Here is an 11,180-nt window from a genome sequence, read left to right as displayed (position 1 = left end):
CCCACCCGCGCTGACCCAGCGAGGTAAAGTATGGTCAAAACACCCCCCCCCCCCCCCCCACAATGAGCGTGGCGTGGCCCTCATCCAGCAGTGGATTAGACGCAAAGTGGCTACTCTCGTGCGGAGAGGCGATCGCTGGTGAAAGGACACCGGGTTCTGCAGGGCTCCTATATTTGGGGTCTCGCGGGAGGAGAAACGGACCTGGCACCAGAGCACGGCGGGGAGAGAGGGGCATGAGAGAGAGGCAGAGAGAGAGGCGGGTGGAGAAGCGACGAGAGGGAAGGGAGAGAGGAAAGGAGAGGAAGGGGAGAAGAGGACTGCGAGAAGGACTGGGTGCTGATGCAGCACTTCTCGTAGTAAGCAAATTACAACTATGTACAGTACATAGAAAATATAGGGGGAACATAGACATGGAGTAGGGAGAGAGGGGGTAGAGAGAGAGGGGGGTAGAGAGAGGGGGTAGAGAGAGAGGAAAGGGGTAAGGATAGCAGAGAGTGAACTATTGCTGTGAAATCTTTCATTTATAAAGGAAGGGGGGGGGGGGGGGTTACATAAAGCAAAGCATTAAAAAAAACGAAATTATGAACGAAGCAAAGTGCCGTCTACACCGAGCACCTTCTTGTTTCCACTGATCGTAAAAAAATAGAGGGGGAGCGAGAAGGGGAGAGAGGAAGGGAGAGAAGGGGGGAAGAGAGAAGTGGAAAGAGAGGGGGAGAGCGAAAGGGAGAGGGGGTGGGGGTGCACATGTAACGCTATTAATAATAATGAGCACGGTCTTTAACAAAGCAACAACTGACGAAGACTGTGACCCCTCCAGTCGAGAGATGGGCGCGAGAGGGAGGGAATATTGTGGCAGGATGGGCCTAGCAACTTGGTGGTTCGGAGGTTCAGAATAGATTGTTGCAGCAAAGCGCTGCGCACGTGATCACGCAGAGGAGGAGGGTTTAGATGGGTGGGACACGGGTGCAGGGTGGAAGAGGAGGAAGGTCACGTGACCGAGAAGGGCATTGGGAGTGGCACCCAGAGGTAGGCGATCGGGGGCAATGCCTGGAGCCAGATGCTACTGGTGACGGTGGTGATGAGATTATGAGGGAGACAAAGGCGGCCGGGCGTGGTGCTAGCCACCCACCTCCCAGTGTACCGTGCCGGCCTTCATAGGTGCTCGCACTTGCCCCAAAACGGGTCTATTGAGGCTATCGGGGGGCATCTTTGTATTTTATGAGACTCGTGAAAGGAGACCTCAGAGGTCGGCTGCCGAGCGTGCAACATCTGGGGACGCAGTCGGTCGGAAGGAAGCAATGGTGAGCTGTGGTGAGATCACGAAACAATGACATTGGTGGTGACCTCTGATGTCCTTCACCGGGGGTGCAACTGCTGCCGTTCCGCCCTGTCCCGCTCCTCGTGAAATCGTAACGAGGGGGGGGGGCACTAAGTAGTGCTCTTCCGAGGAGCTTTCGCGTGCCTGCAATGATGACAAGACGCACACCACCCTTCACATCACTCCCCCCCCCCGCCCCCCGATATCCCAAACGTCAGGCAACACCCTCAGCACGGAACCCACCCCCACAATCTCATTCAGTCGGAGCTTCCTCGACCTTACCACGAGGTTGGAGGTGGAGGGGGTTGGAGGCGCAGGTGGCCGGGAGATGATGGCAGGTACAGCAAGTTGGTTGTTGCGGGGGGTGGGGGGGTGGGGGACCCCCATGTGTAGCGACACCTCGGGGTGTCATCGCCTCAGTTTACGCGGTGGATTCTCCGGTGACCGCTCACGCTCGTCATGTTTACAATGAACGCCTTCATGTGGCAGGGCCCTCCTGGAACAACAAAGGTGTGTCTTGAGACTCAGCGAGGCTGTCCTAGATGATAAATGCCAATAAGATCATCGTCGTAAATGTCTGCATGGTAAAGCAACATCCGGTGTTCTGTTCACTTTTTCAACTGGCACTCACCATCGTGGTGAAGTATGGTCAAAGAACCCCCCGCACACGGCGTGGGGAGACACGCACATAGCAGTGGGTCCACAAACGAGCTGTACACGCACATGTACCCCATAAGGTATTCGAGATTTGAAGCTTTCGTGACTTCAAGGATTCATATTCTTAGGTTTTTTTCGGTAAAGTCACGTAGGTAAAAAAATAAAATTAATAAAAGTAAAATCATAATCACGACGTTTCGGAGGCAACACAAGCTTCCGTCTTCAGGTAGAACTGTCACAGCACGATAGCTGTATCAAGCAAGAGAAATTCCAAGAAAACAGTCCTTGTATATATACTGGTTGAGGGTAGGAGGAGCCAAGGTAGGCCCTGGATATTATTATTGTGAGGTTCGGTGCGGCTGAAGCACGTTGTTAGGAATGAGCCTTTGTTGTGTAGACTGGTTGTGCTCGGAGGTTCCAAGAGTTGTTAAGGTGCGGCTGATGTAAAGGTGCGTGTAAACGGGACTGAGCCTTTTGTTATGTAGAGGTGGTGCGGCTGAAACCGCTGACAGGAATGAGTCTTTGTTGTGTAGACTGGTTGGACTGGGAGGTTCTAAGAGTTGTTAAGGTGCGGCTGATGTAAAGGTGCGGCGGGTGTGAATGGGACTGAGCCTTTGTTATGTAGATGAAACAGCACTTTGCTACGTTGCTCCGATTAATTCTAGATTTGCCAAATATGTGTGGTAAAACTTAAAGTAGGAAAACCAGTGTGTGAAAAAAGAAGAAACTATACGGTAACTGAAGAATAGTGCCTGTCAAATAAGATGGTCCAAACATATGTAGTTAAATCTTTTTGGCATGGTTAATAACATCTTTCCAATGATTACTAAGTTTGTACCCATCATCACGGTTGAAATTATGTCTGTGTTTGTATATTTGGATGGCTTCGTGTACAAACCTTTGATGGTAACCAGGAGGTTTGCAGAGCACCTTGGTCTCGGAAAAGACAATTTCATGAGAGCCCACAGCGTTGTAGCAATGATCGGCAACGGCGGAAGAATCAGTTTTGCCGTGTTTCAGATCTGACTTATGCTCGCGGACACGATCAGAGATATGACGTTTCGTTTCTCCAATGTAGCAATCACCACAACTGCAACTCAGTTTGTAGACTCCAGGGCATTGTAAGTCAGGAATGACATCTTTCACAGATGGAATTAGATCACGGATTTTATGTACTGGACTGAATCGGACTTGGATCTTATGTTTGTTTAAAATTTTGGAGATATTTTTGGTCACGCCTGCTATGTATGGCAACGTGATAGTTTTGATCTGAGTTTAATGTGGCTGTTTCTGTATGGTGTGAGAAACAGCTTGGTGGATGGTACGGTCAGAGTATCCGTTCATCCTGAGGGCCCGATGTACATGTCTTAATTCACTGGCCAGGTGGTGTTGGTCAGAAATGCCATGAGCTCTGTGGTATAGCGTTTTGATGAGAGAATTATTTAGAGATGGGTGGTGGTGGGAATCAGGTTTCAAGTAGGAATCTGTGTGGGTGGCTTTCCTGTAGACAGAATGTCCCAAGGATCCGTCAGGTCTGCTCTAAAACAGAATATCTAAGAATGGTAGTTTACCATCTTTCTTCACTTCCATGGTGAATCTGATGGATGGGTGTCTGAAATTGATGTGGTCCAAGAAGTGGTTCAATGCTGGGAGGCCATGTGGCCAAATGACGAAAGTGTCATCCACATATCTCTTCCACAGGGAAGGATGCAGGGTGGATGTCTGGATGGCGTCTGATTCAAACTTTTCCATGAACATGTTGGCTATCACTGGTGACAAGGGGGAGCCCATAGGGGTACTCACCCTCATTCTGTTTGTAGAAGGTGCCATTCCAGGTAAAATAAGTGTTGGTGAGGTAATGCCTAACCAGCGCAGGTACATCCGAATTCAATCCATGTTGGACCAAGTCCTCAATTATTGTTAGGGTGTCAGGTACTGGGACTTTGGTAAACAGAGATACTACATCAAAACTGACGAGGATATCATCAGGAGATAGTACCATGTCCTTGACCATAGAGACTAATTGGGTTGAGTTGAGTACTGCCGAAGAGGTCTTGCCTGTGAAGGGAAGCAGAGTATCTGATAGAAACCGGGCTAGTTTGTAGGTAGGAGAGTTGATCGTTGACACGATGGGTCGCAGCGGGGTGCCTTCTTTATGGATCTTGGGTTAGTGTACCATACTTCACCATTATGGTCGTGTGTGGACTATGGTTAAGTCAAGTGGGGGGGGGGGCGGTGGGGGGGGGGGACTCAGGACCGGTTCCTATACAAATCGCCACTGATGCCAGTTACTCACGGCTGGGAATTGAACTCAGGTAGCTAGGTTCGTGGTGAAATGATCCCGACCTCACTGCGCTGGACAGGGCAAAACTCAAAGCTGGCAGTCAGGGATGGGGGGGGGCCAGCGCTCACCGATTTACTCCGGTGCCTCGCTCACTCACTGGCGGTCAGTCGCCTCTGCGTCTCTCTTCTTTGGCTACTACCGTGGCGACTCTCATCGCTTGCTCCACCCGTGTTGAGGACTCGGGACTGCCAGGCTGACTGGTTCGTTTCATCCACACTGTTCAGCCACCACTCTGCAGGTCACAATAACTCACTCGCTCACTCACCCACCACACTGCAGGTCACAACAACCTAACTCCCTCATCAACAGTGCTGCTTGCTGGCGTCTTAGGCATTCGTACCCCCTACCCCCTCCTCCCCCGCTACCCCCTCCTCCCCCCCTACCCCCTCCTCCCCCCCTACCCCCTCCACCCCCGCTACCCCCTCCTCCCCTGCTACCCCCTCCTCCCCCGCTAACCCCTCCTCCCCCCTAACCCCCTCCTCCCCCGCTACCCCCTCCTCCCCCCTACCCCCTCCTCCCCCCCTTCCCCCTCCTCTCCCCCTCCCCCCTCCACCCCCCTACCCCCTCCTCCCCCCCTACCTCCTCCTCCCCCGCTACCCCCCCTACCCCCCCTTACCCCCTCCTCCCCCCCTACCCCCTCCTCCCCCCCTACCCCCTCCACCCCCCTACCCCCTCCTCCCCCCCTACCCCCTCCTCCCCCACTACCCCGTCCTCCCCCCCTACCCCCTCCTCCCCCGCTACCCCTTCCTCCCTCCCTACCCCATCCTCCCCCCCACCCCCTCCTCCCCCCCTACCCCCTCCTCCCTCCCTACCCCGTCCTCCCCCCACCCCCCCACCCCCTCCTCCCCCCCTACCCCCTCCTCCCTCCCTACCCCGTCCTCCCCCCCACCCCCTCCTCCTCTCCTACCCCCTCCTCTCTCCCTACCCCGTCCTCCCCCCCTACCCCCTCCTCCCCCCCTACCCCCTCCTCCCTCCCTACCCCGTCCTCCCCCCCACCCCCTCCTCCCCCCCCACCTCCTCCTCCCTCCCTACCCCGTCCTCCCCCCCTACCCCCTCCTCCCTCCCTACCCCGTCCTCCCCCCCACCCCCTCCTCCCCCCCTACCCCCTCCACCCCCCTACCCCCCTCCTCCCCCCTACCTCCTCCTCCCCGCTACCCCCCCTACCCCCCTCCTCCCCCTAACCCCTCCTCCCCCACTACCCCGTCCTCCCCTCCTACCCCCTCCTCCCCCCTACCTCCTCCTCCCCCGCTACCCCCCTACCCCCTCCTCCCCCCCTACCCCCTCCTCCCCCCCTACCCCCTCCTCTCCCGTTACCCCTCTCCTCCACCCCTACCTCCCCCTTACCACCTCCTCCCCCCAGGTTCTCCATCCTGAGCGATCCGGCCAATTGGCTGCACGTGGATTCGGTGTCCGGCGAGGTGCGAACCGCCGCTAAGCTCGATCGGGAGTCGAGCTTTGTCCAGGATGGGCGGTACTACACGGCGTCCTTCCTCGCCACGGACGACGGTAAGCAGCAATCAGCAGCAGTAGCATCATCATCATCATCAGTAGCAGCATCATCATCAGCAGCAACATCATCAGCAGCAGTAGCATCAGCAACAGCATCATCAGAAGCACCATCATCAGTAGCAGTAGCATCATCAGCAGCAGTAGCATCAGCAACAGCATTATCAGCAACAGCATCAGCACCATCATCAGCAGTAGCAGCATCAGCAGCAGCATCCTCAGCAGCATCCTCAACAGCAGCAGCATCATCAGCAGCAGCAGGAGCATTCTCAGCAGAAACAGCAGCAACAGTAGCATCAGCAGCAAAAACAGCATTAGCAATGTTATCTTCGGCAACAGCAGATATAGTATCAGCAGCTAGGACATCATCGTCATCAAAGTGCACCTAGCCTGGCACAGACACAAAATAATTAGCTTACTTTGAAAAATAAATCACTCTCAATTTATCTTGTGTGTACCAAACTATATATTTTTTTATTTTACCAGGTAAGGCCCACTGATCTATATGGCTCGTTTGTTTCAGAATCGACCGCTGGAAAGTATGATCTTGAGTTTTGATTATAGTATGCTGATCTTTAAAGGTGTATTGAAAAATGTTGATACTGATACTCCTGCTGTTATGGAGTGACTCATGCAGCCAGCTGAATGAGTCACTCCAACTTTGCAGCCAGCTATAGGCTGCAAAGTTTGGTCGTACATGTTATGTATATCGTTTATTGTTAAGTTTTAATCACAGTTCCTATGATCACCGTTACATTGTTTTTACAGCTTTGTTTTGGTAATTTTGAAAAGGTTTGTTTGTTGTAGTACAGAGGTAGCCTGATAACTTTTATCTAATTGTCTTATGGTTGGTATTGTTTGACTTACATCCCACTGGGATTTTTGCACCCAACGTTGAAATATTGTGTTTTTTCTGGAAGACTTTGCTGTTTTTGGATTTTTCTGTTGCGTGTAGTCACTTTAAGATGTTTCTTGTTCATGTTGTTGTTTGTTGCGGTTGCACCTGATTCAAGAGCCGCATGGCTCACAGGGTTTTATATATATGTATAAGGCAAAGCTGTGATTATGTGTCTGTTCAAAATGTTTAATGTTCAGCTACTTCCCGACATGCAACAAACTTGAAATTTGCCATGTGGGTACTTTCCAGACTGTACACCATGCAAACATTATAAAAATAGACTTTTGTATTTTTTGGGGTAACTGGTGTGGTGTGTGAACATCGCCACTGGGGAGACAAAGGCGGCCGGGCGTGGCGAATCCAAGTCCCGGGCGAAGCCAGGGTAGTAAAGCTAGTACCTAATAAATGAAACTGTAAACTGAAATCCTACCCCCTCCCCCTGCCCAACCACCGCAGGGAACCCCCCGGCCACGGGCACGAGCACGCTGGTCATCACCCTCGCGGACGTCAACGACAACGCTCCGACGGTGACGCCGCTGCAGGGCCGCGTGTGCGAGGGGGTCCGCGGCGTGGCCGTGGCGCTGCTGCGCGCCTCTGACCGGGACGCGGGAGCCAACGGCGGCCCCTTCTCCTTCGTCCTGCGCGGCGCCTCGGCCGCCGCGTGGAAGCTCGAAGGGGCCAACGGTAACGGCCCCGCGGACGCCTGGCGGGCCCCGGGTTGGGGGTGCGGGGGGGGGGTCCATGCGTGAGAACTTTGGGGCCGTCCATAAATGACGTCACTCACCTAGGGGGGGGGGGTGGTCAGACATTTGTGACGATGTGACGAGGGGGGGTGGGGGGTTTGAGAAATGTGTAACTTTAAATAAATATAGACAACACGTTCTACTTCATTAAATAGACTTTTTAATAAATGTTTTATCCGACAACATCAGAGTGTAGCGCCACATTAAATACCCACTACAATGACAATAGTTTAAAGCTTCTCAGCACATTTCCCCCCCCCCCCGCACGTGTCCCCACATCTCCCAACGTCAACCAATGTCTCACCTATGCGTCCCCACACATCTCCCCGAATCTCCCCACATCTCTCCTATGCATCTCCACATCTCTCCCCATATCTTCCAATGTCTCCCCATATCTCCCAATGTCTCCCAAAGTGTCTACTATGCATCCCCACGTACCTCCCCGTATCTCCCATACGTCTCGCAATGCCTCTCTCTCTCTACCTCCCAACATCTCACATCTCCCCCGTATTTCTCCACATTTCCCCCCATGTCTCCCCCCCCCCCCCCCCCCCCCACAGGCACGCACGCTCAGCTGGTGCTCACGCGGCCGCTGCCCCTGGGCTTGCACCGCGTGCAGCTGCGCGTCACCGACTCGGGCGTGCCCCCCCAGAACGCCGACGTGGCCTTCCAGGCGTCCTGTGTGCAGTTGCCCCGCAGGGCTCAGAGCCCGACTGCAGCGCCGCGGGGTCCCCCCTCCTCCTCCTGCTCGCGGCCCCCGGAGGCTGCGGGCTCCTCGCCGCCCTCCTCATCGCCGCGGCGTCCACGCTGCTCGCCTTCCTCTAGGGGGGGGGAGGCGAGGGAGTCTCTGGCTCCCCCTGTGCATGTGGTGCCCCCCGACTTCCCCAACCCGCTGCCCCCCCCCCCCAACCGCCATCACCCCCCCACCACCACCGCCGTGAACACGCCACGCACACGCCACGCACCGTGTAGGCAAGCAGCGCGCGCGTGGCGTGCTCGTGGTGACGCGCAGCGTGCGTCGCCGCGGACACGGCCAGGCCACGTGTCGCCACTGACGCACCGACACAACACGCAGCCCAAGACAAAGACAAAGATCCCCCGTATGGCCTTGAACAGACTGTTGGGGCAAGTGTTGCTAGCGAGCACACGCACCCCGCACGGGTCACCACACGCAACAACAACGGCAGCAGCAGCAGCCAACAAAAGCAGCCGTGTACCACCAAAGTGGTGCTGACGTCACCACGGCGCCAGGCTAGGTGCACACACACACGTGGTCTCGCCTGTCTCCACTGCTAGCCTGCCGTGCTCGAGTGGTGCTGCAGTAGCACCGTAGCTACACCTGTTGGCTCTAGGGGGGCAAGTTGATGCAGCACACCGCTGTTCTCAGCTGCCCTGCGTGATGTTAAAAGAAAACACTCCAAAGCTATTTAACTATTTTTATTTTACCAGCTCTAGCCCACTGAGCTTGCGTAGTTCTCTTTCAGAAGCGACCTGGCCACCAATGACAACGCAACAAATCGTGTGGAAATCTAAAGCAGTCAAATACTCTAAACACACGTGGAGGAAAAAACCTGAGAGCCCGGAGAAAAATCCACGCGACCACGGGGAGAGAGGCACGCAAACCCCACATATGCAGTAGGCGTCAGGGTCGGGATCGAACCCACGACTTTCTGTGTACCGGGCGAGGTAGTTAACATTTCGCCACCGTGGCGTCCCTTTGTACTGGTGGGGAGCGGTGGTGCCGTGGTTAGCGCGCTGCGCGACGAACTCGGCCACCCAACTTCGATTCCTGCTTAAGACCAATAACTGGCGAATAATTTAACCCGTCCTCGGCCTCCCCTAACTCGACTCAGCCTTTCAATGAGTACCTGGTGCGAGAGTGTAAACATCAGCACTGGGGAGACAAAGGCGGCCGGGCGTGGTGTTGGCCACCCACCCCCATGCGTACCGTGCCTGGCCTTCAAATGTGCTCGCTAACAGCACTTGCCCCAACAGTCTGTTAAAGGCTACACGGGGGATCTTTGTCTTTGTATAGCACTTCTCCTCACTGCCCCCCCCCCCCTTGTTACTCCACTGCTGGATAAGTTCGCCCTCTGCTACGCCGTGCGGGTTGGTGAGGGGTCATTTGACCATACTTCACCGCGCTGGTCAATGAAGCTCGGTGAAGTCGGGGAGTAGAGACGATGTAGCATAGAAGTGCAGTACAACAATATTTTTTTTCTGATGAGTGAATAATACGCAGTTGGGATAGCAGTGGCACAGTGGTTGGTTGGCGCATGCTGTGCTACGAACCCTGCGATACAAGTTCGATACCCAGGCCAACAACGACAAACGTGAGCGAGGCGACGAGTGCTACCTGAACCAGTACCTGGACTGTCTCTCCCCGGCAACCTTCACCAACGCGCACTGGACCAGCGCGGGGAAGTATGGTCTAACAACTCCCACCGTGCACCACGCGGCGTGGGGAGGCCTTCATTCAGCAGTGGTTTGAGAATAACGGGTAGGGGGTGGTGCTGCTGTTGTTATAATTGTTCAATTGTTTCAAACTCCACCGGGGGACGGCCCCGGGACACGCCACACCCGCCCGTGTGTGCGGCGTCAGCTCCTCGACGAGGAGCTGTGAGATGAACAAGAGAGACGGGAGCGATGCCGGTAAGAAGTAAAGATTTCGTGGAACACTCCACAGTTTGGGAAAGAAGCGTGAACACGCGAAGGACGGAGAGAGAGAAAGAGATATTCCTCCGGGAATTCTATCGCACTTGGGGCGAAGGTTCGATCGACGAGGAACTGACGCACACTCTGGACCGCGCGTTGAATTTCCCGAGTGATCCACGCGTTGCGGGAATGGGCCCCCCTCGGGACAAGAGGCACGCGACGCGGTGTGGTGAGCGGAATTCCGTTGAGGAGTTCCGAGATCGAACCTTCGCCCCAAGCGCGATAGAATTCCCGGAGGAATATCTCTAAATCTCTCTCTCTCCGTCCTTCGCGTGTTCACGCTTCTTTCCCAAACTGTGGAGTGTTCCACGAAATCTGTACTTCTTATCGGCATCGCTCCCGTCTCTCTTGTTCATCTCACAACTCGGCAAATCTTTACCTCCGGTCCACAGCTCTTTCTCATTTCCATCCCTCGCTGCGTCTCTCTTTTGATCTCGCCCATGAACATCATCATCATCTGTGCCACTGCGTGTCGCAGTGGCTCGCAGCTCGGTAGGCCACTCAGCACCGAGTGCCAGTTGAAGAGGAGGCCGACCGCAGTGAATACCCCACGCATTCGTCAACAGCACCGGCCGATGGAGGAACGTACATAATTGGCGACGTTTCGGGCAATGGGCCATCTTAAGGGCGGGGAGAATTTGATTCCTCTCTATGATGTGGAGAAGGATAACATCGGCGGAAACCCCGTTCTGTCTCCCCAGACATAAATAACCCATGCGCCAAACACCACCGAGCAGCATTTTGTTGAACCGGGCAAAACTCAACTCTGGACCGGTTTCAGCCTTTTGGGTCTCATCAGCAGTCACGCCCGTTGTAACGCGCTGCTGGACGCGTGGATGTCACCGGCAATAGCGCTCGTTATGATTACTCGGATGACCCTGTGGGTATTAGAGCACACGCGTGTTATGTGTTTCTGCTTTTAAGAAGGGTAATTGCCCGAAACGTCCACCCATTTTACACAATTTCCTCTTTCGGGCAGTGTTATAATAATAAGACGAT

At 54.7% G+C, this 11,180-nt stretch overlaps 1 protein-coding gene across 1 annotated transcript in view; it reads left to right on the top strand.

Annotated features, from left to right (window-relative positions):
• Positions 1-10,099, top strand: part of LOC133340370 (protocadherin-16-like) — a 17,603-nt gene extending 7,504 nt beyond the window's left edge. Inside the window, exons 2-4 of the mRNA XM_061548514.1 lie at positions 5,680-5,825; positions 7,180-7,407; positions 8,027-10,099. Of these exons, the coding sequence (XP_061404498.1) occupies positions 5,680-5,825; positions 7,180-7,407; positions 8,027-8,700 (1,048 nt within the window). The 3' untranslated portion in view covers positions 8,701-10,099. The remainder of the gene's footprint in view (positions 1-5,679; positions 5,826-7,179; positions 7,408-8,026) is intronic.
• Positions 10,100-11,180: the final 1,081 nt, after the last annotated feature.

Source organism: Lethenteron reissneri, chromosome 9 (assembly GCF_015708825.2).
Source record: "Lethenteron reissneri isolate LAM-NWPU_2019-01 chromosome 9, ASM1570882v1, whole genome shotgun sequence".
Taxonomy (NCBI): Eukaryota; Metazoa; Chordata; class Hyperoartia; order Petromyzontiformes; family Petromyzontidae; genus Lethenteron; species Lethenteron reissneri.
The sequence above is the reverse complement of the archived record's forward strand: the minus strand, read 5'-3'. Positions and strand labels throughout refer to the sequence as shown.